Below are 27,872 nucleotides of genomic sequence, written 5' to 3'. Positions count from 1 at the left end.
GCGCGCGACAGATACACGAGGAGTGGTTTTCACCATCAGGACCGTGTAAAGTTCAAAGACTTCAAAAAGAAAACATCAAAAACAACATCAAAAGACGAGAAGGCTGCACGAGACACTGACATCAAAGGACGCACAGACATTAAAAGATCCTTAAGGAGGCCTTAAAATACAAACCAATAATCATTTTCCTCCAAAAATCATAAACTTTACTACAACTTTATTTTAAATTTAAACATTCACCTTTTGGCATTCACAGGATATAACATGTAAATTAAAATTAAAGGACCAGCTGTTGGTTTAAAGGGCCAACTCCATCATGACGAGTCAATCAGAGGAAGCAGAGATTCATTTTGTATGTACAAATAAAACATTCAGATTTTTCAACATTTTCTGTAAAATAATCCTGTTAGAAGCATCAAGCTGAGCAGGGCGAGCCCTTTTTGTTGGAATTAATCACAGACTTGACCTTCAGAGAGAGGAGAGGAACAAGAAGTCATAATGGAGATTTAAATGTTCTTTAAACTTTGTATTTTTGACAGGAAATCATAAACTGGAGTTTTTCTTTTCGCATTGTTTTTTAAAATAACGTTGCTTAAAACAACGGAGACAAAAACCAAATGGGCATAAGGAGACGCGAAAAGACAAAAGAAAAAAAAGGCAGCTCAAGCAAACTGGTGGACATGTTTGTGAGACGCACATGACACAAGGACACAAAAAACAGGAGAGGACACAAACTAAGCAAGTGGAGTAGATTTCATATGCTGCAGCTTTTGGAGGATTTAATATATTTAAACGTTCCTGAACAAGATGAACGTTTTGACGCCTGAATAACTGAAAGTGTGTTGGTTCACAAATCGAAGACACTAGACATGCACAATATTGGATTTTTGCCCGATGTGTTAAAACTTATTTGGCTGATAACCGATACCAGTACTGATATTTTTTCCCCCTTGACTTACTTACAGAGACTAAAAGTACTACATTATTCTGCATGGTCAACACTTCAACATGGACTATGTTTAATGTCAAACTTATTCGTGACATTTACTCTCTCTAAGACAATGACGACAAAGTGCATAAGTGGTAGTGCATTAATAGAAATAGTTTCTTAAATTAAAAAAAATAACTTAAACAGCAGCCTTTAATATCTGTGAGTTATTTTGATGGACCCGCCAATGTCCAGTATTTATTTTTATCGCTAATATCAACCGATACCATGCCGATAATATCGTGCATCCCTAGAAGAAACGGTCAGCAACTGAGTTTGTCTCCAAAAAAAATTACGTTAGAAATCTAAATCCTCATTACCGCCTGCTTCCTAAAGATGGACGTGTTATTTTGCCTCTTTTTGTGCATGTATGTGTAGTAGCTAAGAGTCATTTAAAACATGCTCCCAAGTGCTACTTTAACAACATCTAACTTTTATGTAGCACCCTTTTTATTTTCCTGTAGGTCTCTTGTTTTGCAACTGCTGATTTTAGCTGGTTAGAGTTGGCTAAAATGTACTTTTCCTTCAAAAAACCAGCTAAAATCTCTCGTGTCGGTGCAGCAACGAGCTCACAGGCCGGTTGTTATCGTCACAGCTCCACCCTTTGGAAAGTTCATCTCTTGTCCCGCTTTGTGCTCCGAACAGTCGAGCTGTGGTCCGAGCGGATAGCGGAATGAAGAAATACCAGTCAGAGTGATGGCGGAGAAGAAGAAGTAGCAGAGCGAGGTGACGCAGGAGATCCAACTTTGACTGAATCGAAGAAGCTGCCGCTCTTCTTTATGGAGCAAGAAGAAGCAGCTCCGGAGGACGCGGGCTCGCAGCTGATGCTCAGGATCGAGCGTCCGGTTTACGATGAAGCTCTCATCAGGAAGCAGCTCCTACACCGTAAAGACAACTCCATCACCTTCCGTCAGAGGCTGGCTGACAAGTTGAGGTAAGCTCCATGCGTGTCTTGTTCATCACAAAGTGCTACTACGATCGTACGTGACCATCAGCACCGTGAACAAGGGTTTCCTCTCTGACACGGTTCTTCTCTCGCACCTTTTTTAAAACACTAAATGTTTCAGATTAGCAAACAATTTATTTTTGTCTGACTAATTTAACTGGAGTGACCTGATGCATGCTCAATAATCCAGGTAGAAAAGTCTAACGAGGTTAAGTTGGGTCATCTGGACGGGTTCTTCTGTCTGGAGTGAGTAAGATGATCATTTTATTTAATACAAGAAAAAGACTTTTCAATCCAACCTGACCCTGAGCACAAAACTCATTATGATCTGTATATTTTTTGGGAAAGCTGCGTTTAATTTGACCAAACTCAGGTCTGATCACCAACAGGCGTGTAGATTCAAGAAACCACTGAAATAGAGCCGTCATCCATAACCGGAGAACACATGGAACAGCGTTGACCCTTTCCAGGAGTGGCCAGTCCACCGCCGACTCGTCTGAGACACGGCTACAGCCTGCGGCCTCACCTGCCTCGGTTCAGGTCAAAGTTCATGATCCAACAGTGAGGATGAGACAAACTGGCCTCCATATGGTTCAAGGCCGAAACCACTGCTGAGCGAAAAGCTTTGTCTGACATTTTCCAAAAAACATCTGGATACGCAAGACTTTTGGGAAAATATTCTCCGAGAGCATGCGTACAGCCACACACGGAGGTGGTAGTGTGATGGTGCGGGGCAGCTTTTCTGCTTCAGGATCTGGACGACGTGCCATAATTGATGGAACCAACAAATAATTAGGTTAATTAAAGAGGAATTTTTTTTTTTAATTTTTACAAAGAGTTAGGTTTGTCAGAATTTCTTTTCTTTTGATAAATGAAATAATGAAAAATTAAATTTTGTATTTTCTCTGTTCGTCTTTATCAGATATTAGTATTGTTTTGTCGTACTTGCACGTTTTGATCGGAAACATGAAAATAAAACCAAAATAAATCTGTAAGGGCACGGATACTTTTCTTTACAGGCTCGTGTACACTTTGCTTCACGTCATTTATTCTGAAAGACGACAGACAAAAATCTCTACTACTTCATAACTGGTGTAGATTGTTCCGTTTTTTAAAATTGTTTTGCTCGTTTTATCAGTGAAACAAAATGCAGCTTCTTTAGTTTGTACATTAGAATGTGCCTTAGTGTAAAAGTGAACTTAGGCAGAGGAACAAAACATCCAGAACAGGCGAAATGAAAGGTCTGGTGTGTGTAGCATAATCTGTTAACATGATGGTTGTCTTCCTTGTTCTACTGGTCAAACTACTTTGTTATCCTGAGGACATCAAAACTCGTTCAGGCAAATATTTAAATCCTGTGGAAGAAAGATAAAATTCAAAGTTATGATAATACAGCCTTGTAGGACGAACAACAAAACATTAAATTCAATTCAGTTTATTTATAAAGCGCTGAGTCACAACAGAAGTCGTCTCAGGGCGCTGAGCAGAAACATTTATATACAGTATATATAAAAAGTTAATAACATTATTTATCTGAGGAGCAGACGTTACAGCAGATGAACAGGAAGTGACAGTGCCCTTCATTTTTGTAGTTTTCCTACTAATGCATTCTTTTTGCTATTTCAGCTACTCATAAATCAAAACATTCGGCTCATTCTGCTGCAGGACCTTTGGTTTTAGTAACTTCTGTACTTTTGAAAATATTTATTTATAAATATTTTCCCCCCATAGAGATACACTGAGGGGCGGGCACGGTGGCTCAGTTGGTAGAGCTGTTGCCTCTCAGCGAGGAGGTCGCTGGTTCAAATCCTGACTGGGAGCTCGTTTGTGTGGAGTTTGCATGTTCTCTCCGTGCTGCGTGGGTTTTCTCCGGGTACTCCAGTTTCCTCCCACAGACCAAAAATGGATGTGAAAGTGATGCATTGTTCACCAACAAAGTCCATGCTCAATAATCCAGGTATACAATCCAACAATTTTCAGTCCGGTCATCTGGACAGTTTTTTTTTTTTTGTGCTGAAACGTTTCACCTTCCATCCAGAAGGCTTCATCAGTCGAGGAAACACACAACACAAAACTGATACACAAAACATAACTGGTTTGTTCCACTTTGGAGTAACTGTTTGGGGGAGGAATCAGTTTTGTGTTGTGCGTTTCCTTGACTGATGAAGCCTTCTGGATGGAAGGTGAAACATTTCAGCACAAAAAAAGAAACTGTCCAGATGAACTGACTGAAAATTGTTGGATGCATTGTTTACCTTTTTGTTGGGGTGCTTACTGAATGAGAACATCTGAGCGGAGCTTATTTAGATCAGGGCTGAGGAAACTGTTGTCATGGGAACACACATGACAACAAAACACTGAAGACGGGTAAAATCTACAAAAATACAATGTGTAGATTGAACTGTAACTGTAAATACACAAACAGGACAGAACCCTAAACCCTGATGAGTATCCTTTTACATCCATGTTTTCATGTTGGTGCGTCTTGTTCTGTTTGGCTGGAACACCAGCATGCAGCTGCTGGGTTTCCAAAACCAGATGTTCTGATTTTAGTTCCATTATCAAGGAAAAATAGTTGGAGGGGGTCAAACCTTTGAATTCTTCTCATTTCCTGACCTTCACCAGCTCAGAGCCGGGCTGACAGGTTTTAATGGAGCGATAAACGTCACTCGGCCTTTTCAGCGAAACTGTAAAACTCAGTTAATTTTACTCAGTCGGAAATAAAAAATCTCAGCTTAACATCTTGGAGAACATAAAAGCTATTGCGTAGAGTGGTAGACATGTTCCAGTGAATAAACACTGTTATCACGGCCTTTGCTGCTGCTGATAATGAGAACCAGTTGGTGAAAAACACTCAGTGCACCATGCTGCTCCTTTGGATCAGCGGGTGTTGTATGTGCTGGGAGTGGATGAGCTGTTTATTGCTGGTTTAAGAGTGGCAGCATGAACGTCTCCAGTACTGCCCAGTTTTGTCGAGCTGCTCCATTTTGCAGCTCGACATCAAGATGAATTCCTGAAAAGCCCACGCATCCAGTCCCGTTGGTTTTTAACGCTCGTGCCGTTACGCATGCATAGTGGACTGAGTGAGAAAGTGACAGCGTCACCTTGTGTAACGAGTAGTTTGACCCTACTGAAACTACTGAATATGGAGCAGCTGTGGCTCAGTGGTTAGACCAGTTGTATTCCAATAGGAGAGTTGGGGGTTCAATTCCACCAGCAGTCACATGTTGAAGTGTCCCTGGGCAAGACACTGAACCCCTTGTCGCCTCTGATGTGTGTCCCATCAGTGTTTAAATGTGATAAAGCTCTGATTAGTCTCTTTAGAATGATTTGTTCAATTAGCTTTGTAGATCTAGTATAGAGCTGTATGAATGGGTAGATGAGGCACAGATTGTTGTAAACAGCTTTGAGTATCTGGATCAGATAGAAAGGAGCTGTATAAATACAGTCCATTTACTATTTACCAATACCACCTGCTAATGGTGAAAGTGAGGAGTGTTCATTGCTCTGTTTTGTTTGCAAAATATCTCACGTCTCACTTGACGGATTTAAATGAAACTCTCAGAAGTAACCACTGGACGTACAACAAACTTCTGTCAGGTCCTGACTTACTGGTGACCTGGTGACTTAATCCACCACGTCCTGAGCTGGTGGATTCCAGAAACTGTCTTATCACCATCAAACTGGTTGATCCACTATGTGCAGGTGTTCTTTACAAGGCTGAGTTTGTTGTGGCTCCTCGGACTGATGAAGTCTTTTGGATGAAAGACAAAACGTTTCAACAAGAAGAATCTGTCCAGGGGACCTGACTGAACTTTGTAGGATTTTTCTACCTGGATTACGGAGCGTGCATCAGGACACACTGGACGTATATTTACACCTGATTAACTTTTGGAGTTCTAATCCATCATGGCCGCCACAGCCAACTGACCTCAACAAACACAGAGAACGCTATAACTTAGTTAATTCTTTAACGCTGAGCTAATCTTTGGTGTGGTAGTAGATGAGAGTTGTTCACTACATTTGCTGTGAGCTGATCCCATGAGATGATGCATTTCAGTGCTGGATCACAGAAACAACTATTCATTTCTCAACAAAAGATCATTTTGGTTTAAAACTTAGTCATGAAGGACGTGTGTATTTATGGTTCCTTCAAGGAACTCTAGGTGTTTTCGTTTCTTTCCACCACGAAGAATAAATAACGTCCGTCTCATTTCCTAGGTGTTCGTCAGAGAGGGCCAAGGCGGTGGTTTTCAGTTTTCTGCCAATTCTAACATGGCTGCCATCCTATCCTGTCAAGAAGTACCTTCTGTCCGATGTGATCTCAGGTCTCAGCACAGGAGTTGTGCAGCTCCCACAAGGTCAGTACCTGTCCGCCTGCTGTCCTAAGCTCGTCGTGTGGAGCTCCAGCCCTTCAGGGCCTCGTTTTGGCTCCACATGGTTTCTGTTGTTGCAGTCGCTGTGGTTTTGACACTGTGATGCAATCACTTGGCTTCTGGAGGTCTCTCTTGTTGACTCTGTCTTCCCTCTGCTCCACAGGTCTTGCCTACGCTCTACTGGCCGCCGTGCCTCCAGTTTATGGTCTGTACTCCTCGTTTTACCCCGTTCTGCTGTACACCTTTTTTGGCACGTCCAGACACGTGTCGATGGGTAAGACGCCTCTTCTCGGAGTCGTAAATGTGTTTGTGAACGTTGGTACTGATTGTTTTTCTTTCAAAACGGATCATGAATCCGTGAAATGATAAAAAAAACAAAGTGGGACTAAAGAGTTTGCGTTTCTTGAAGGAGCACGTCACGGGGGGTTCATGGCAACGTTGTAGAATAACTTCATCCCATGGATGAGAAATGACGGCGCTGGAGATGTTTTAGTCAAACCTTGTAAATATTATTTGTAAGTTCAGGCAAGATGTCACGCTCAGAATATGTTGTGGATGACCCAGTCAGTTTTACAGATATTACTGGCAGCTGAGAGTGGTGGCGCAGAGGTTACAGAAGGTGGGCCTGTGATTGGAAGGTTGCTGGTTTGACCCCCCGGTTCGACAACATGGAAATGTGTGGGAAAGGTGAAACACCCACACCTGCCTCCACCCTCATGTGCCCCACTCTGGGCCCTTGAGCAAGACCCTCCACCATCTGCTCACTGTGTCCTAGATGCAGTTCTCTGTGGTAGCTCGGTGGTCTGTGGTTGAGTCAGGATGAGCATCCGTCGTAAAAACAATCAAGTCGTCATGCGAGTTAGTTCACTGTGGTGACCTCTGACAAAGGGAGCAGCTGAGACAAATTTCCATCTTGTATTCCGAGCACCGACCGATTCTGAGATTTGTTTTTACTACTTTTGTTATCAGTTCTTGGCGTGTCTTTCTGTTAGCAACACATGCCACGACCTACCGGACAGATTTGAATGAAGCTTGCAGAAAGTTGCCGCTGGATGTACGTCTACAACCTCTGGAGTCACCTCAATTCAAGATGGCTGCCACTGCCATCTGAATTTAGAAAACTCTAAAGTAGCGATGACTCACTCCAGTTTAACGGAGACTAAGCTGACGTTGGATGTGGTGGTAGTTGAGATTTATGAGGCTGGAGCAAAACATTATAACTCCCATCTTTTCTCAGAATGAGAGGATTTTAGTTTAAACCGTGACCTGAAAGGCTCTGGGCAATGCTAGGAATGCTAGGTCTTTTGTAGTTAAAATAAAGATCCACCACACGCTGCTTCAGTGGAAAGCTTTTACCTGTTTTACTTTATTAAATTCAACTGGAGACTTCTTGTTTCTTCTGGCCTGGCAGGCAGTGCATGGTTTGTTCTAGTCATGTGGAGCCGTAATAACAACCATAACTGTGATAAGTTACACCTACAGTTAAAAAATGATTAATAAAAAACTATTTTCTAAACGATTGCGAGTGAAAATAAACGATTAAAGCTAACACGTGGCAGCTCAGAGTGCAGACGCCTGTTTCTCACTTTAGAAGGGATTCAGCTGGAGCTCCAATCCGGTTGTGTGATGTTGATTGTGTTTGTACAAAAACTTCCTCAAGTAAAAGCAGAAGTGCAAACTGTCGGATACTGTCTGCCAGCGTTCAGCGTCTGCAGTCGTATTAAAGTAGATCCTCCAGTTTTGTTTATGGGCTCTATCGCTTCAAAAGTGGCGTTTCAGCTGCTGCATATAGATGAACAAACTACCGTAATTTCCAGACTATTGAGCGCACCCGAATATAAGCCGTGCTCACTAAACTAAAACTAATAATAATTTTGTTCATATATAAGCCACTCTTGTCTATAAGCCGAGGGTGTCCACGTTGTAACATGAGACATTTACACAGAAAGATCTGATAAACTTTTAATTAAATACGTACCAGTAACGTACACTAAATGTTTTTTTCAGAACAGTGCCTATAACACGACTGGTTAAAAAAAATAAATACAGTAGCCTACCAGGAAGTCATTGATCGCTGTCTTCATCTGGATGGAGGACAACTTGTGCTGCTCTTCATCACGCAGCAGCCTTTTGAAACCCGTTGGTGATGGAGGATTATTTTACTCCGCTCCACAGTTGTTCTTCTCATGCGGCCAGTTTCGGTGAACGATTTCTCGCCACCAGTCACCCGAGCCTCCCACTGAGCTCCAAGTGACGCATTAATGCACGATTCACTTATTTTGAGTGGCTGAAAATACTTGGATGGGTACAACGGGGAGGGGTGAACGGGAGAACGACCCACCGAGGCCTGTTCAGTAATTTCATTGGTCAGATTTTTTTAACGTTTATTTATACAGGTAGTCTCATTGAGTCATGTAGACCCCCCCTCCCCGACTCCCCCAAGAGAGATGTGTATTGGGCAGCTATGTAAGTGCCCTAGTGTGAGGAGGCTAAATTCATTCAACCTTTATTTAGACAGGTTAATCCCATTGAGCCTTGAGGACTAAAGTAGCGGCTTATTGTCTGGAAATTACGATATTTTGTAGCAGATAAAACTGTTTTTTTTTTTCAATGCTTTTGCTCTGTCTTATGATTTGAAAAGGTTAAAGAGTTTTCTCGCCAAAGCTGCTGACATCATTCTGTTGAGGACTGAAGTGTAGTGAACCACATGCTGAACTGTGATTTGGGAAGATGGCAGGTGTCACATACAAACGACTTAACCTTCAGCACTTGCTTAGTTATGGGCACAGTCCTCTGTGGAAAGATGTTCTTTCCTCCTCAAGGTGACGTGGAGTTGTTCTTCTTTGGCATTTAACTGTAGGAAAGTTAGTCTTGTCCTTTTTTTTTTTTAATTCCATGTGGGCTGGCACCCTTCCTAATCCGTGTTCTTGTATTGTTAAATGAAAGGTCACCTTTACAGACAGTTCACAGCTAGTGCCAGACTCATTAAAGCAGCCAAGACTGTCGAGTATTAGATCAAGTCGATTAATCAGGATTATAAGATAAAAGCTGTGGGGGAACTGTTTTCAGTCAGCCGCTGTGTCTGTGTCCACATCTGACGTGAGCAGCAGCATTATGATGCTTCAGTGACCGCGCTCGGACACATCCCACCCACGTCTGCACTTCCTCTCCTGTATTCACCTCGAGTCGTCTCGTGTTGGTTGACAAATGGCCGTAATAAAACGGAGCTCGTCAAAACCAAACTGAAGACTCAACAGTGAAACGGACCTCGCTCAAAGCTTTTTGCTGATGAGGAACTTGGTGTGAAAATATACCCGAGAGGAATAACTGGGCAGCTGTTCAAGTGCTGGGCATGATGGCCTTTTCGCTCGGGAACGATATGTAGACTCGGCGTGTTCATTTGAAGGTCACGACCCCTGTCGTTTATCTGGAAACGGAGTACATGAAAATAAATGGGGCTAAGGTGAAGCACCTTCCTGTCTGTGTTTGCTCCCACCACTGATAAGATACTGTGCTGTAGACAAAAGACTTCTGTGCACAGTTTTCCTGTGCTAAACATTTGTGCACCTTTTACTTTTTGTGTACAGGTTAAATCTCTCCAGTTTTTCTGTGTATTTATGCAACAAGATTTAAGCAACGTGAGCTTTGGAGAGATTTCTCTCAAATCACTGGTCGACAGGAGTTCATCTGCAGATGTCTGCTCATCAAAGATTCAGTGTTCTTTATTTGTCATTCACATCACATGTGGTACATGTGGTGGAATGAAATTATGCACACAGGGGTCCCAGTTACATCCAACAATAAAATGTAAATGAAAAACAGCAATAACATCTAAGATATGAACTAAGAAAAACATCAACGAAAATACACTAAGCACTAATAGCATAAAAAAAATACATCAAACAGCAGCACGAACATGAGTCTGTGTGAGCAGATGAGCACGAATGAACACATCAACATTGAAACAGATCAGCAGCAACATTGAAACAGATCAGCAGCTACATTGAAACGGATCAGCAGCAACATTGAAACTGATCAGCAGCAACGTGAAACGGATCAGCAGCAACATTGAAACAGATCAGCAGCAACATGATGTGATTTTTCACAGTGATTATTCTGGTTAGAGATTCATGAGTCTAACAGCCTCAGGGTAGAAGCTGTTCCTCAGTCTAGTGGTTCTACACTTAATGCTCCTCAACCTCCTTCCTGAGGGGAGTGGGGCAAAAAGTGTGTGTGCTGGGTGAGTGAGGTCCTTCATGATGCAGATGGCCCTCTTCCTGCATCTGGAGGTGTAGATGTCTGTGATGGTGGGGAGGCTGACTCCAGCATCTTCTGTGCAGCCTTCACCACTCTCTGCAAAGCTTTTCTTTCTGCAGCTGTGCAGCCTCCATGCCACACGTTGATGCTCGAGCACAGGATGCTCTCCACTGCACACCTGTAGAAGGAGGTGAGGACTGAGCTTCCCAGACCAGCTCGCCTCAGCCGTCTGAGGAAGTAGAGTCTCTGATGAGCTTTCTTGATCAGGCTGGAAGTGTTGTTGCTCCAGCTGAGGTTGTCATTCAGGTGCACCCCAAGTACTTGTAGCTGGAGACCACTTCCACTGCAGATCCTCTTATGTTCAGGGGGGGGGGGGTGTAGGTGTGTTTGTTCCTTCTGAAGTCCACAATCATCTCCTTCGTCTTCTTCACATTGATGTGAAGGTTATTCTCTTTGCACCAGCTCTCCAGGTGTTCCACCTCCTGCCTGTAGCTGGACTCATCATTGTTTGTGATGCATCCCACCACCACTGTATCATCTGCAAACTTTACAATGTGACAGCCTGCATGGGTAGCTGCACAATCATATGTGAGCAGAGTAAACAGGAGGTGGCTCAACACACATCCCTGAGGAGAGCCAGTGCTGAGGGTTATGGAGGAGGAGGAGAGGTTGTGGATCCTCACTAACTGTGGTCTGTTTGTTAAAAAGTCGCACTTAGTTTGTATACGTTTGCAGTGTTTTATGTAGTAAGTAAAACAATTAAAAAGGAGCCTTTGCTTTAAGTTTTAAAGAGAATATGTTGAGCTCCGATACAGTGGAAGCTGATTAGAGTTAATCTATTTAATTGACTGTTCACACTTACACAATTACCAAATGGGAAAATGTAGATGTAGCTGCTGCTACGACCTGTAACCCACAATATACATTTATGTTTTGACCCAATATGCATGATTTGTATCACAAAACAGGCTCAACATATTCAGTGGGCTTTTTGTGGTGCTCTTGTAGATTAGATGGAGTTATAAATAATGTTCATGTAGCAGGAGCAGCAGACTTCCAACTCAAATGGAAATGTAAATATTTATAGCATAGGTAGGTAAACAGACTGAAGTTCTGCAGCCAAAGCAGGAAGAAGAAACTCCTTCAACTACATGAATATATTAAAACTTCAACTACATTAATGTATTAAAAAATAAAACAATAGGCTTATTAACACTGTCTCATTATCATTATGCTAAGCATGAAATAACAGTTCACAACTGAGGTCTTTTTAGTTTAATGTGTTACAAGTTTTTTTTGTTAAGTATGTTACTTATCCCACTCTGTTAGAAGCAGTGCTGGTTAATTTCAAAGCACTTTTCACAAACTGAAGTGAAGCAGTGAGTGGCTTACTGTTGATGTCAGAAATCTTCGGAACAGGCTTTACATGGATCTGTTTAAAACCAGCATTTTTCTCTGCTTAGATCCCGTCTAAAGATTTGCCTTGGTTCAAAACTCTTCCACGTTCTGACTCCGAGAAGTGCACTTTATACTACTCAGGAAAAATGGGGAAGTAGCATATTGACAAAGAAAATCCAGAGTTAAAGCAGAAGCCAACTGTCTAACAAGCAAGGAATTGAGGCTTGTGAGCGTTTTTCAAGTTACTTTTCTCATATTTTATTCTGAGAATTATTACAGTTCTTATTAAACCAGTGTATTACTTAGGATATTGACCAGAATAAATGTAAAAACATTCCTGAATAAACATTTTTGGTTTAAATCTGGTGATTTTAAAATGCTCAGGTTTGATCAACCATTAATGCGGGACACTTTTTCATTTTAACATGTGATTTAAAAATCCACCACTGTGCTTGATGGCATCTAAATGCTACTTTAGTCTGATATAAGCAGTGTTTGCTCTGGAGCAGGTGACGAGTTCAGCCTTTGTTACTGTGGAGATCTAACTGGGCTCAATGAGGTCTTCCTTCATGATACTGAACTCTGACTTTCAGCTCACTGTAGGAGCTAAGCTGCTAATCTGGCTTTGTAGACCAACCTTCAGGTCTTTTCAGAACTGATGAGTTGCATGTTTAGAAGAATTGTCCAAGAACCTTCAGTCTGGTTAACAGATGGCTTTACCATTTCTTTAATTTGAAAGTAGATTTAATCCCTCTTCATCAATCTGTCTTGTTGTCCCTGTTTTTAATGGTTTGGAGAATGAAGGGAAGAATAAATTTTCACTTATGACACTCTCTGCTGTGATTTCCAGCAAAATTTCTGGACACGTTTTCTTTTCAACCATGACTTCCCTTGAGAAATGAACATTTTTATGTGTACTTGTTCCCGGCTTGGACATTCAGGTTCTCGTAGCAGCTTTTCTATGCTTTTATTGACAGTACTACTTCTCTTGTTAAGTTGAAGCATCGTTTCAAATCAAAAGTTTAGAAATCCATGAGAGAAAGATTCACTTTTGAGGTTGACGAATGTCCAAAAATATGACCCAAAATCTCATTAAAGACCATACAAAAAATACACTGCCTGGCCAAAGAAAAGTCGCCACCTGGATTTAACTAAGCAAATAGGTACGAGCCTCCTATTGGATAATTACTGCATGGGCGATTATCTTTCAGCTGCAACAAGTTATTTAACCCCAACTGATGCAATGAGTTGCTTCTCATTTCTTCAACAACCATGTTGAAAGACACATGGTGTGGTCGTGGAAAAGATGTCAGTCTGTTTGAGACGGGTCAAATCATTGGCATCAAGCAGAGAAAACATCTAAGGAGAAGCAGAAACTACTAAAATCAGTTTAAGAACTGTCCAACGCATTATTAAAAACTGGAAGGATAGTGGGGACCCATCGTCTTCAAGGAAGAAATGTGGCCGGAAAAAAATCCTGAATGATTGTGATCGGTGATCACTTAAATGTTTGAAATCAAATGGAAGAAAAACAACAGTAGCACTCAGGCTATGTTTAATAGTGAAAGTAAGAGCATTTCCACACATACAATGTGAAGGGAACTCAAGGAACTGGGACTGAAAAGCTGTGTTTCCTTAAGAAAACCACTAATCAGTGAGGCTAACTGGGGAAAAAACGTCTTCAGTTTGCTAGGGAGCATAAAGATTGGACTCTGGAGCAATGGAAGGAGGTCATGTGGTCTGATGAGTCCAGATTGACCCTGTTCCAGAGTGATGGGTGCATCAGGGTAAGAAGAGAGGCGGGTGAAGTGATGCACCCATCATGTCCAGTACCTACTGTACAAGTCTGTGGGGGCAGTGCTGTGATCTGGGGTTGCTGCAGTTGGTCAGGTCTAGGTTCAGCAACAGTATGTGCTCAAAGAATGAGGTCAGCAGACTACCTGAATATACTGAATGACCAGGTTATTCCATCAGTGGATTTTTTATTCCCTGATGGCACGGGCATATTCCAAGATGGCAATGCCAGGATTCATCGGGCTCAAATTGTGAAAGAGTGGTTCTGGGAGCATGAGACATCATTTTCACACATGGATTGGCCACCACAGAGTCCAGACCCCATTAATCCCATTGAGAATCTTTGGGATGTGTTGGAGAAGGCTTTGCACAGTGGTCAGAATCTGACATCATCAATGCAAGATCTTGGTGAAAAATTAATGCAACACTGGAGGGAAATAGATCTTGTGACATTGCAGAAGCTCATTGAAACAATGCCACAGAGAATGCATGATGTAATCAAAGCTAAAGGTGGTCCAACAAAATATTAGTGTGATCTTTTTTTGGTGGCTACTTTTTTTTTTTTTTTTGCCAGGCAGTGTATGTTACCTGGTAATCCAGATAGAGTCCAGTTTGTAAATGTAATGAATCTTTTTCTTACACCAAAGTTAGTCATGGAGTTCCTCAGCGTTCAGCGCTTGGACCAATACGTACTTTATGCTTCTATTAGGTAAAGTTATTAAACAGCATGGGATAAATTTCCATTGTTATGTTCATGATACTCAGTTATATTTGTTCATAAAACCCAATGACATTGCCATTGGCCTACCATTGTGTGTCTGTTCCTCCTTCCTGTCCTCTCAAACCCAGCCGGTCGAGGCAGATGGCCGGGAGGGAATGCATATACAGTATATGCACGCACCATGCTCTATTCTACTTTATTAATATAGACTTTACTGTTATTGTGAATGATATTACAATGTTTCCTTGATCCTTTCTCTGTATTATCAGCCTTGATGTGACCGTAAGTAAGGAGACAGTGAGGAGATCCTCTTTATTATTCTCAAGGTTTAATTGATATGGTAGACACAGCAATGTCTTCCCAGAGAGTCCTTGAAAGGTGTTTTCATCTTCCGTAACTCCCCACGTTTCTGTGCACATCTGCGTTGATAACAGCTGGACAGTATGGGAGGAGGGGGAGAAAAGTGACACCAGGAGATTCTATAAACTAACAGTTTTACTACAGGAAGCTCAGAATGGGTCAGAACCTCAGACAGGTGAAGGCATTGATCTTCTGTGAGTTGTTGGCTGTTCTCCAAAGCTTTGTAATAAATCTGATGAAGTCTACACCTGATCGTTTGGGAATCTTTTTTTCTACAACAGCAATAAACAGTTTTAAGATTGTTTATGATAATCTTTATTATAAGAAATGTTCAATTTCTGTACTTGTGCTTTTGTAACTTTGAGGTGCTCATTCTCCTTAGACACATACATGTCATATTTCTTGATCCGAACATTTCCAAGACCTTTACTACTTCACAGTTCTTTAGACTTGCTCACATGTTGTTCAGTTTGTTAACGTTTCTTCTTGATTGTGGTCTTAAATTCAGCTGGTGGCCTTTTCACACAGCGTGTTACTTTCTGTAATCACTGCTGAGAGCAAACTCCCACAGACTGGTCCATAAAACCCAATGACATTGCCATTGGCCTGCCATTGTGTCTTCATTCCTCCTTCCTGTCCTCTCAACCTAGCCGGTCGAGGCTAGGTTTGAGGTTTCGTAGCTAGGAAAGATGTGGGTAGCAAGACTATGAATTTGTACTCATTTTTTAGGTGCATAAACACAGAATTAGTTCTACTTTAGCCCTGACACAGGCCATGAAAGATTCCAAACACAAGGTAAGGGATGACTTTGAAAGTGGTTTGTCTGTTTTGAAGGTACCTTCGCTGTAATAAGTCTGATGATCGGGGGTGTTGCAGTGAGGGAAGCCCCAGAACTAACGGAGTCCTTTCAACTCGCTGCCAACGCCTCCAACTCCTCCAACTCCTCCGTGGTGTCCGATGCAGAGGATTTTACTGCTAAGAGGGTCCAGGTGGCTGCGGTGCTCACTACTCTGGTGGGAATCATCCAGGTCAGTGGAATCTGTTTAACTCTAATTGGTGTTTATGCACGTAGGAGACCAGAGACCAGGAGAAATGATAGTCCAACTTTCTCACGCTCAGAAATCACTGTTGATCCAAAGCAGTAGGATGTCTGAATCACTGTTGATGTTTCACATTGATGTGTGTTTTTACTTGAAACTCAGCCTTCTCTATAACCCCTTTAATGTTTACTTCCCTTTCAGATTGTCTTTGGTCTTCTCAGGTTTGGCTTTGTGTCGATCTACCTCACAGAGCCTCTGGTGCGGGGCTTCACCACAGCAGCAGCCTTGCACGTCGTCATCTCCCAGCTCAAGTACTTACTGGGGGTGAAAACGGAGCGTTTCTCTGGGCCCCTCTCTGCCATTTATGTGAGTTTCATGAAGGATTTGGAGGAAAGTCCGTCGTCTTCTCAGTGCAAATCTTTATGACCAGACATGTTTTGAAAACACAACCGTTTTATTTGCATCCGTCTTGTCTTTGCAGTCTGTCAAGGCAGTATTGAGTCAAATCACCAGCACCAATATTACCTGTCTCCTCTTGGGCCTCGCATGCCTCGTGTTCCTGTATGGGGTCAAAGTTCTCAACGAACGCTTTAAGAAGAAGCTGCCAGTACCCATTCCTGGAGAGATTGTTGTGGTCATTGTGTCAACTGGGGTTTCTTTTGGTTTAGCCTTAAAAGAGAAATACAATGTGGACATAGTTGGAAGCATTCCAACAGGGTAAGTGCTTATTTGTTACTTTTTATCTTTTATTCTCAACCTCGGGTGTAAAAGGAACCAACACAGTGTCTCACTTGAAAAATATTGATGAAGTTGGATGTTCCACAAGTGTTTGTTTTCATGTTCTCAGGCTTCGCCCTCCTGCTGTCCCAGACTTCTCTCTGATTTCCAGTTTAATCCCAGATGCTTTTGCTGTAGCGATCGTAGGATTCTCAATGAACATCTCACTAGCTAAAATCTTTGCCCTGAAACACGGCTACAGTGTGGATGGCAACCAGGTGAGTGCGGACATGTGCTTTTATGTAACCTTTAGTTAGTTTCATTGAGTCATGAAGACTCATTTTCAAGAGAGAGCTGTTTTAGACAGACAACAATATACTCAGGTTCCTCAGGTTTATACTTTATATCTCAGGTTTATACTTTATATCTCAGGTTTATACTTTATATTGCACTATTGTTTACTCTGGCCTTGCACATCCATTATCTACCTCTCATCATGTTATTGTCTTCAGTCAGCGTCCCTTTGTCTCCTGTTAGTCACTATTGAGCACGTTGCATCAGAGGTCCTGCTGCTGTTCACTTTTATATTTTTTTATATAACTAGTTGTGTTAGTTTATTTTTGCTAATGTTGTTGTTTGCTGCAATTTGAGTAGGAGTGTAACGCAATTTCAATTTCTATGTATGTCCTGTACATATGCAGAATTGACAATAAAAATCAATCAATCAATCAATCAATCAATATACAACAATAAAAAAGCAATTCAAATAAAAATAGTGTTATAAAAACACTGTTAGCAGCATGGTCATGTTAACAACGTGGTACTGTTAGCAGAATGGTACTATTAGCAGTGTGGCTCTGTTAGCAGCATGTTAGCATTGTGGTCCTGTTAGCAACGTGGTACTGTTAGCAACGTGGTACTGTTATCAGAATGTTCCTGTTAGCAGCGTGGTCCTGTTAGCAGTGTGGTTCTGTTAGCAGCATGATCCTGTTAGCAATATGGTTCTGTTAGCAATGTGGTACTGTTATCAGAATGGTCCTGTTAGCAACATAGTCCTGTTAGCAGCGTGGTCCTTTTAGCAACGTGGTACTGTTATCAGAATGGTCCTGTTAGCAGCGTGGTCCTGTTAGCAGTGTGTTTTTGTTATCAGAATGGACCTGTTAGCAACGTGGTCCTGTTAGCAGTGTGGTCCTGTTAGCAGCGTGGTCCTTTTAGCAGCGTGGTCCTGTTAGCAGCGTGGTCCTGTTAGCAGCATGGTCCCGTCAGCAGCTTGATGATGGTAATGACAGCGACAACAGAAGATGACTGCCCTGAAGAACCGGGTCCGGCAGACACAGAACATCCAAGGTTTCCCCGCGGAACTGAATTGTTCCGTAGAGTTCGTTCTGTGCAGGCAGATGGAGGGTCATGGAGATGGCCGCCATGACAGGCCTGAGCCCGAGGTGGGAATAGGGCCGGAAAGTGGGGTTGTGGTGGAACGAACCGAGCTGCAGATGGACCATGTAGGTCTCAGCAAATTCCTGGTGTACTTGAGTGGCTCGGAGAGCGGCGGGTCGTATAGAACCATCCTGCCGGACCTGTGCACCGTGCCACCCTCCACAGCCGGTCTCTCTTTCTCTGCTCCTCGCAGAAACATTTAGTCACCAGAAACAAAATGTATGACGAGACGCTGAAAGATTACAGCCAACTGTAGCTTGAAATAAAGTGTGCATGCACTTAAATGTGGGGCGGCTGTGGCTGAGTGGTTAGAGCAGTCGTCCTCTAGTTGGGGGTTCGATTCCACCAGCAGTCGCATGTTGAAGTGTCCCTGGGCAAGAAACTGAACCCCTCATTGCCTCCGACGTGTGTCCCATCAGTGTATGACTGTGATAAAGCTCTGGTTATTCTTTGTATAGATCTATTATAGAGCTGTATGAATGGGTAAATGAGGCACAGATTGTTGTGAAGAGCTTTGAGTGTCTTGATCAGACATAAAATGCTTTATAAGTACAGTCCATTTACCATTTAAAGATAAAGTGTTTAATTTTCCATGTACAGTGCTTTTAAGAAAAATATTCACATCCTTTAAACTTTTCCACATTTTCCCATGTTCCAACCACAAACTTCAAAATACTTTTATTAGAATGTCACAAAATGTGGAAGCGTGTAAGGGAATGAATATGTATCAGGACTTAATTATTTGATAAATAAAAAATCAACTTCAGACAATAATAACAACAAAATTTAAAAGTAGTGTTCTCTAGAATTAGGTCTACCTTTACTGCTTTCTTAAGCATGGAGAGACAAACCAATAGTCAGGTGCTGCAGGTAATTTAGTTGTTTTTAAACTTCTGTATTCAGGAGCTGATCGCCCTCGGCCTCTGCAACTTCATAGGCTCCTTCTTCCAAACCTTTGCCATCACTTCCTCCATGTCCAGGAGTCTGGTTCAGGAGAGCACCGGAGGAAAAACTCAGGTGAGTCAAACGCCGCCGCACACAGCTCCTTTGCACAGACAGGTACACCATCTCACTGAACTGAACTGGTGCTGTAAAGCCATAAATGGAAGTTTGTGAGATCATATTTATAAACTTTGTTTGATTATTCAGATTGCAGGGCTGCTGTCGTCACTTGTGGTGCTGCTGGTGGTCGTGGCCATTGGTTATGTCTTCGAGTCGCTCCCTCAGGTGGGTACGGTCATGGAGTTGTCAGGCTTCTTGTGTGACCTCTCAAAGTCACTGCTGAAACTTAGTGTTTTATTATTTTGCTCTGTCTGCGTGACAGTGGAGGACTTCTCTGATTTTGTTTTCCAGACTGCACTAGCAGCCATCATCATGGTCAACCTGATCGGGATGTTCAAGCAGTTCAGAGATCTTCCCATATTGTGGAGGACCACCAAAATCGAGCTGGTCAGTCGATTAATGAAAAGTGTGACTCCAATGAGCGTTCCTTTTGTTTTGTCAGGATTCTGATTGTAAACCGAGCGGGGTTAGGACACGATAATGTGTCTGAGGCGTTTCAACAGCAGTTCCACATGATCTGGATTTGGTCTGAGAGTCGGTGTGGGCTGAAGTCCAGCCCTATTAGCCCAGCTGCTGTTAAATGATCGAGCACCAGTTTCTGACTGATAAAGATCACCTGTCAAACAAGATGCATCTAAAAACCCAGGAAGGCTGTTGACCCACTTCCTGTCAGTGAGTTTTTCTGATCTCTGTGACAACAATATCTTAACGTCACATCTCCACTTTAAGCTCTAATTGGTTTCACTTCTCTGATTAATCTTTGGTTTCCTGTACAAACATGAAATGGAGGATGTTTGTCGTATCTTCAGTAGAAGAGCCTGACACAACTGGATCTGAGAGCCTCGTGCAGGGAGGTTTGGAGATCTGTTGGAGATGATGATGCAGGGAATAAGATCATTTTGTTTAGGAACGTTGGGTTACTTAACGTAACCCCAGTTCTTTGATAACGGAGGGAGGTGTTTCACTATGGGAAATGCTCCAGCGTGACCATCTATGGAAGCTCCAATAACACACGTCTGTCAGAGACGGACTGGTTGAGCTGTGCCCAGGGCTCCGCCCCCATCATGATACCACAGTCAACTGACCACCTCCTACTCATAGTAATACTTTGTCGTAAACTTTTCTATTATTTTATAGCTTACAGTTTGGAGTAGAGAAGTTGTCTGTTTGGTTACCTTAAAAAAAAGTTGTTAAAAATCAAATTTTCAACTTGGTGAGCTCAGAAAAGTTGTACAAGACTGGATGGATAGTCCTGGGAACAGTAAACCAGCTGTTTCCCTTCTTGATGGCTGCATTTGTCTTTGTTACTGGAAACGGTTTAAATAAGATGCTCAATTAAAGAAGACACTCAAGGGAGGAGTCCTTTTTTTTAATTTTTTTTTAAACTCAAGCCAGAAGAAAGAATCTGAAAGTTTCAAACCTGAACTTTGAAGGTGTTTTATAATTTGTCAGATGAAATGTAGTTACTTAAAGTGTCTCCTCACAGCTGTGCAGTTTAATGTTCCTATTTTCTTCTCTCCCCCTCAGATTATCTGGCTGGTGTCCTTTATAGCGTCTGTGCTGTTGGGTCTGGATTATGGTCTCCTAGCAGCTCTCGCGTTTGCCATAATAACTGTCATCTACAGGACACAGAGGTACAGCGAACACACCGCTGCCTTTACGTTGGAATTTACCGTCTTTTGTTCACTGGATCCTGTGGATTGGAAATACCATCCGTCCATGCTGTGGGCATGATATCTTGAAAAATAAGTGACGCATCAACTTCTATTTTGAAAATGTCCCTTCAGAAACTGGGTTGTCATTTAATTCAGCTCAGTTTATTTATGTAGAGCCAAGTTACAACAGAGGTCATCTCAGGACACTGAACATATACATATGTAGGGTAGCCAGCGGATTGTGTTGAGCCTTCATTTCATCACAGTCTCCCACTCTGAGCAAGCCACAAGGCAACAGTGGAAAGGAACAGCTCCCTCATAACAGGAAGAAACCTCCAGCAGAACCGTCAATCCAAGATGGCTGCCGACACATTTGTATACATGCAAATTTTGTGAGAAAGGGGGAGAGAGGGAGGGCCAAGGCCACCACTGTCCACCCCCTGGCTCCGCCACTGTGCCTAGTTGGAAATAAACGGCTCCCTCCACTTTCCAGGATTCATCGCTCAGCGCTGCTTCGAACAAGACTTTAAAAAAAACAACTACGTCTCCTCTTCTCCACCCTGTAACTCCTAAAGTTTATTTCAGCTCCAGTCCAGAAAAGCTTGAAAAACTTGTCTCAAAAACTACAAACATTCACGTTTCTTATTGGTCAGTGATGTCCGTGTACGGCTTGTAGAAGTAGCTGAGAGGATTTCTTATTTCCTTGCAGCCCCAGGAGTTCTATCCTGGGCCACGTCTCCAGCACAGGACTGTATTATGACGTGAACCAGTACGAGGAGGTGAGTTGGAGGTGGGACAGCTTCAACTCAAATCCAGGATCAGCCGTTGGTCTGAACCTTCTGTGTGATTTGTGTTTGTTCCCCAGGCTTCTGAATACGAGGGGATTAAGATTTTCCACTCCAACTCCTCCATCTACTTTGCTAACAGTGACCTGTATGTGACCAAACTCAAGGAGAAGGTAATCCTGTCACTCGTGGAAGTAAAACATGGCCGTCTGTGGGAATGGAGCATTAACAACATTTTTCATGTGGCCGTTGCTGCGAGTCGTGCCGAGAGCCGCAGATGTTTCTGCAGCTGCTAACGGGAAACACGGGGACGTGAAAACAGCCTCGTAGCAGTTTTGGGTTTTTATTTAATGTGTTTACAGACTCTGTGCTTTAACCATTCACAACATTCAACCTTTTCAGGAGACCCATGCTATGATTTTAATTTTTTTTATTTAAGCTTTTGAAAATATTTTCCTTTATTTCCAAACAAACAAGTTCAATACTATCAAAACGTTTTTTCTATTTTCGTCAACAGACCTTTGTTTTTGTTTTCCTTTTAGCTTCTATTGAAGCTTTTGTTACTTTTGGTTTTTAGCTAGCCTTTTTGCAACTTTTAGTCTTTTGATGCTAGTGTTTTTTCAGCCTTTAGCTACTCTTAACTCATTTTAGCTTGTCTTTATAGTTTTAGCTTTAAGATGTTCTCTTACTGCTCTCCACTATTAGCCAGTCTTTTGCTACTTTTAGCTTCCATTTAGCTATTTAGCTAGCCTTTTATATGTTTAGCTTTTATAAAAATGTGAACTTTCATATTGTAGTTATTGTTTTGCTTCTTTTTGGCTTTTACCTAGTGTTTTTCTCTTTGTAGCTTTTAGCTAATGTTCTGCTTGTGAACTTTTTCTAGTCGACTGTTGCATAAAGACACTTTGATGTTATGGACGTTTTTCACACAAAGATGAAGTTGTGTTTTCCACCTGTGATTCTCTCAGACAGGAGTAAACCCAGAGCAGTTGTTAGAAGTGCGGAAAGCCCAAAAAAAGCAGCGGAAAAAGGCAGAACAGGACCTGAACGCTCCACTGAACATTTGTGCTAAGGTGAGTCAGCTGTTTCTCTTCCTGACTGCTTCTGGGGCCTCGTGCACAAAAACATGGCGTACGCCTTTTATCACTTGAAACATCGGATGCATCAAGAATGAAACAACAATATGTGTGCAGCCCCACACCGACTTCATGGCTGGTTTCCTCCAGGTGCTCTGGTTTTCTCCCACAGACCAAAAACATGCATGTTAGGCTGATTAGTAACTCTGAATTGTCTCTAGGTGAGTGAGAGAGTGAATGGTTGTTTGTCTCATTTGTCTCTTATATGTCCCTGTGATGGACTGGAGACCTGTCCAGGTGTCCCCTGCCTCTCACACAGTGATTGCTGGACTTGGGCACCAGTGACCCCCGTGATATGAAAAGGAAGAAGCGGGTAGATCAGGGATACTCACTGCGCGGCTCCCGAGCCACATGCGGCTCGCCATGCTTTATTGGTGGCTCTCGTGACAGGTTACAACAATCCGCCAACACAGCCAGTACATTTTTAAAGCGTGCTGGCGTATCGCACAATAATTGCGCATGTCAGCTCGAGCTTCTTTGATGCGGTTTTACAAATAATATTGTATTAGTCTACTTGTTAAGGAGGAGGCAGGTCCGACCGGCCGGTAGAGGTAAAAAAAAAAAAGTCCTGTTAATCTCAGAGGGATCGGCATCTCCACACCTGCTGTCATCTGCAGTGAAGGAAGTAGGAGCAACTAAGCAGGGCCGGTTCTAGACATGATTACATCAGGGGGCAGATGGAAATGTGAAGGGGGCATCTTCAGGTGGAGGCCTCAACAATCACCTGGATCAAAGACTACCTGACAGACCACAGTTTGTGAGACTGAAGGGTTGTGTGTCTAACCAGGTGGTCAGTAGCTCAGGAGCACCACAGGGGACTGTACTCTCACCGTTCCTTTTCACTCTGTACACCTCAGATATCCAGTACAAAACAGACTCCTGTCATCTGCAGAAATATTCAGATGACTCTGCAGTGGTCAGGTGTATCAGAGATGGACAAGAAGCTGAGTACAGGAAACTGGTGGACCACTTTGTGGCATGGTGTGGAAACAATCATCTCATCTTGAATGCGAACAAAACAAAGGAGATGATTGTAGATTTCAGGAGAAACAGGAAAAGGTCCAACCCTATTTCCATCATGGGAGAAGAAGTGGAGGTGGTGGAGAAGTATAAATACCTTGGGGTTCACCTGGACAACAGACTGGACTGGAAATGCAACAGTGAAGTGTCTACAAGAAGGGACAGAGGAGACTGTTCTTCTTGAGGAAGATGAAGTCCTTCAACGTTTGTAGCAAGATGATGCATATCTTCTATAAGTCTGTTGTAGAGAGCGCCATCTCTTCTGCCATCATCTGCTGGGGGAGCAGCACCAGAGCAAGAGACTTAAAAAAAGATCAACAAGCTCATAAAGAAGGCTGGCTCAGTTCTGGGGACTCCTCTAGAACCTTTGGAGATGATTGTTCAAAGAAGGATTCTTCATAAAATGAAGAACATTATAGACAACCCTCAGCATTCTCTTCATCAGACTGTCATACAACAACAGACTATCATACAACAACAGAGTGTCATACAACAACAGAGTGTCATACAACATCAGACTGTCATACAACAACAGAGTGTCTTCAGTCAGAGGCTTCTTCAGAGCTGCTGTAAGACAGACCGCTACAAGAGATCCTTCCTGCCCACAGCCATCAGCATCTAGAACAACTCTTTAATGGAACCAGGATGATGAGATACAACATTTAATTTCCCTCAGGGATTAATAAAGTATTTTTGAATTTGAATTCATCCGTACACATATTACTTTATAATTTTCTTTCCTCTCTGTGCTCCGGTGAAGTCAGACGTGTCTCCTGGTGCCCCTTCCCCCCCTTTTTTCTGCGTACCTCCTAATTCGAAAGATCAGCTGGTCTCTCAACAAAATTGATCCACTTCTCCCGACAGGAGTCAGAGTAAGGAGGACCCTCGACAGAAACAAATTGGATTCATGATGACAACTGGTTATTTTGATGTTTGGCTGGTGAAATCTGGATTGTCTATAAATTCATGTGAATGTGTCGAAGCTCGGCAGCACTCAGACTGAATTATGTGCAGTTGTGTCAGAGAGCTGGAGCAGCTGTTATCAGGACTGTGAACTTCCTGGCAGCACACATGAAGGTGGGAATAATCTGGAGAAGCTGTGAGCTCGACTTTTAATGTAAACAATCAATTTGGCTGTTTGGAGTTTCCATCAGAGGAATATACCAGTGAGACTTTAAAAAGGCAGAAACAACAATTCATGAGTTCTGCCTGACCCAAACTGTGGCGTTGAAGCCGGACTTATCTCAACTCCTCCTGGCAGGTTTTGAAAACAACAAAGATGCTTTGTCTGTCTCCTCACCACTCCCTCCCCCAAGGCCGTGGACATGTGACAGAACCTCAACTGAGCTGAAGATGAACGTCACCTCTTATCTGGACAATGGCTGGGGGGGGGGGGGGGGGGGTCTGGACTATGTTACGACTTTCCCTTAAAAATTCAGTGTTTTCACTGCCTATATGTTCATGTATAACATGTTTATGTTGCTTTGCTGTGGTAGGTTTTTTTGATGCCTCAAATCGTGCCTTGTCTAGGACACGGAGTGAGAGATCTTTTTTTTATACCGTCTCTCCTCATGTTTGCTTCCCTTTTCTTATCTAAGCAAAAATATTATTCTGAATAAGAATAAAAGGGCCGCACTATTTATAGTTGCAGCTTGGTGCACTCTGCTCATCTTTTGGACGACTGTACCTACATGTTCTCGTTGTATCTCGGTGCATTGATAATAAAGTTTATTCTGATTCTTCTGATTCTCTTACAGCATGTTCATGCTGAGCATGGACTTCGATATTCATTGTTATTGTTGACTTGTGTTTTCTTCATGGGACTGGGGTAATGGCTAAAAGCTGAAACTGTTACACCTGTGAGTCAACATTTTCAACCATGAACACTATGAAGCAAAAACAGAGAAACCCACTGACCCATGTCCATCTTGAACGTGTCACTGTGGCTGCAACTACAAATACAACATGAAGACCGTCAAGAACATGCAGCACATCTTCTCATGTCAGGACTACTGTACATTTTGTTTAAACACATAATGTGCTGGCTGTGATTCTTTTCTGTTCATAGGTGGGCTGTTTCATTTGCCTGGAAAAGTTATAAAATAAAGAAGCTTCAAATGAGCTTCGTCTTGCAGCTGTTGCTCAACTTTTTACTGTCGATTCTAGTCCAAGGACAAGACGATGACCCACGAGGTTTCACCTCCGAGTCAGGAGGTGCAGGAGCAGAGGAACGGCGAAGTGGAAGACAAGCGCAGCGAGTCCCCGTCTGAGGAGGCCGTGTTCCTGGAGCCTCTCAGCCCCGTTCACACCATCATCCTGGACTGGAGCGCCGCCAGCTTCATCGACTCTGTGGGAGCCAAAGCCGTCAAACAGGTTTTTATAGTTTTCTCAGTGACTTGCAGGTTTCGTTCTTCTTCCAGTTTGTGCTGCAGTGTCCATGAAGGGCATGTTTAGATGCAGTATTAGTTACACTAAGCCTTGTTTCTGCAGGTCATAAAGGTTTACGCTGCAGTGGACATTCAGGTGCTCATAGCCGGCTGCAACAGTAAGGAGCCGCACGCTCAAACTTTAAACATTAATCCCATTAACACAAAACGATTCAGCTTTTTGATTCCTTTTTTTGTAAAGTCAGTTTGTTTTAGGAATTTTTTTGGTCCGTTTGTGCTCTCATGCTGCGTTGCCATGGAGATCGGCTATGACATGACAGCTTTTTAAACTTGTTTTTGCAAACAAACTCCAGCTTTTTTTTTTTTTTTTACTAATGATGCACGTTCTATATCAAACTGTGGCCATCTTGTTCAGCTTCCACTCAGTGGATCTCCTGCTGAGCTGTCTCTCAGACCCCTCAGAGGACGGAGCTCTGACTCTTCTGGCTGAAACGTTCACTCCTCATATCTCCCACAGAAAACGCTGCACAGTTAAATGTGCCTCACCTGAGCCTTCTGCAGCTCAGCTGGACTTGTGATGGTCTGTTTACTTTAGAGGCAGAAAGAAAAGAAACACCTGCTGTTGCCTTGTGGCAAAAACAATAACTTTGTTTTAGTGTTTCCACGTTAGTTAATTCTACGTACTGTACGTAGCTCTGTCTTCTGTTTCCTCTGGCATCCATTTTGTTTCCATGCAAACTTTCTCTTCACTTCCTTTTTACTGCTTTAGCTTTTTTTCCCCTTAGGCATCGTTCGTCTTTTTTTTGTGTCTCCTTTTGTTTTTCAGCTTTTTTTAATCCTTCTACTCTTTTGTCCTGTTTGTATTTTATATTTCACGTAACACTGAAGCTTCATTTATTACCTAACTTTCTCATTCTCGTGCCGATTCCAACAGTTTGCAGCTATTTTTCTGTTAAAACTTCAGTTCGTCCAAAACGTTCAGCTGAACTTGACTAATATTTCAGATGAGCTCCAGCTTCAGCTGATTATTTTAGTTGGTTCTAAAAATGGAAGCCTGTAATAATGTGAACACGTTTGCTTCTTCAAGGGAACCTTCTGGATGAGCTGGACACCTTGCAGTTTTTCACAGACGACGTGAACCTCGGCATGGTGTTCCCCACGGTTCATGACGCGGTGCTGCACTGCCGGCGCGCTGGATCAAGCCCGCCTGCAGCTCCAGATGAAGCGTGATCCCGGCGGGGCCACCACCTGAGCAACAGCCTGCCTGTAGCAACAGAGGACTCGTCTCCGTGTTGTTGAAGCTTTACAGCTGAGAGGAACTGAGCACTCGTTCATATTGAACTGGAGTCATTTTAGCACAGCTAGAGCCGTTTTTCTTTTTCTACTCCAAACAGCTCAGACATCTCACAATCCTCCAAACCACAGAGTTGAAGTGTTCAGAGGTTTGCATCGTTTCAAAACCTGCCTCCTCTTAGCGGTCCTCAAAAAGAACGGAGTATTAAAGTTGCACTTTTTTTGTACTTCTGGAGATCGTCAAGCTGCTGCAGCTCGTCTGGACGACACGGGAATCGTTTGTGGCGTCACAGTTTCTGATCATCTCATGCTGGTACACGTTGTCCCAGGTTACGTATCGTGAATGTATTTTATTCAGAACTGGCTAAATGTTACTGTGTATTTAAGTCAGAGACGATCAATTTATTTTCTAGTGTCATCTGTAAATGCTGTTTGAGAGCCAAAATAAAATTTTGGGATATTTTCATGCAAATACTAACATTTAAATGTGTATTTAAAAA

General features: G+C 42.6%; 1 protein-coding gene across 1 annotated transcript; it reads left to right on the top strand.

Moving 5' to 3' along the window:
- The first annotated feature begins 1,767 nt into the window (after positions 1-1,767).
- On the top strand, positions 1,768-27,705 carry slc26a5 (solute carrier family 26 member 5). Its single transcript, XM_037695807.1, has 17 exons — positions 1,768-1,922; positions 6,156-6,295; positions 6,474-6,584; positions 15,675-15,868; positions 16,082-16,246; positions 16,362-16,597; positions 16,728-16,875; positions 18,938-19,051; positions 19,184-19,261; positions 19,388-19,483; positions 20,624-20,730; positions 21,461-21,530; positions 21,617-21,709; positions 22,505-22,609; positions 25,859-26,065; positions 26,183-26,237; positions 27,167-27,705. Exons 1-17 carry the CDS (start codon positions 1,768-1,770, stop codon positions 27,307-27,309), a joined length of 2,217 nt encoding a protein of 738 aa, XP_037551735.1. The 3' UTR covers positions 27,310-27,705.
- The last annotated feature ends 167 nt before the right edge of the window (positions 27,706-27,872 follow it).

Source organism: Nematolebias whitei, chromosome 22, assembly GCF_014905685.2.
Source record: "Nematolebias whitei isolate Nwh7 chromosome 22, NemWhi1, whole genome shotgun sequence".
Lineage (NCBI taxonomy): Eukaryota > Metazoa > Chordata > Actinopteri > Cyprinodontiformes > Rivulidae > Nematolebias > Nematolebias whitei.
The sequence above is the reverse complement of the archived record's forward strand: the minus strand, read 5'-3'. Positions and strand labels throughout refer to the sequence as shown.

What these genes read in the sequence shown, in the direction of transcription:
- slc26a5 (XM_037695807.1), top strand. Translation starts at nt 1,768, where the DNA reads ATGGAGCAAGAAGAAGCAGCTCCGGAGGACGCGGGCTCGCAGCTGATG. An exon ending in AGGCTGGCTGACAAGTTGAG is followed by an intron (nt 1,923 to 6,155) that starts GTAAGCTCCATG and finishes CTCATTTCCTAG; the next exon opens with GTGTTCGTCAGAGAGGGCCA. An exon ending in GGCCCCTCTCTGCCATTTAT is followed by an intron (nt 16,247 to 16,361) that starts GTGAGTTTCATG and finishes TTGTCTTTGCAG; the next exon opens with TCTGTCAAGGCAGTATTGAG.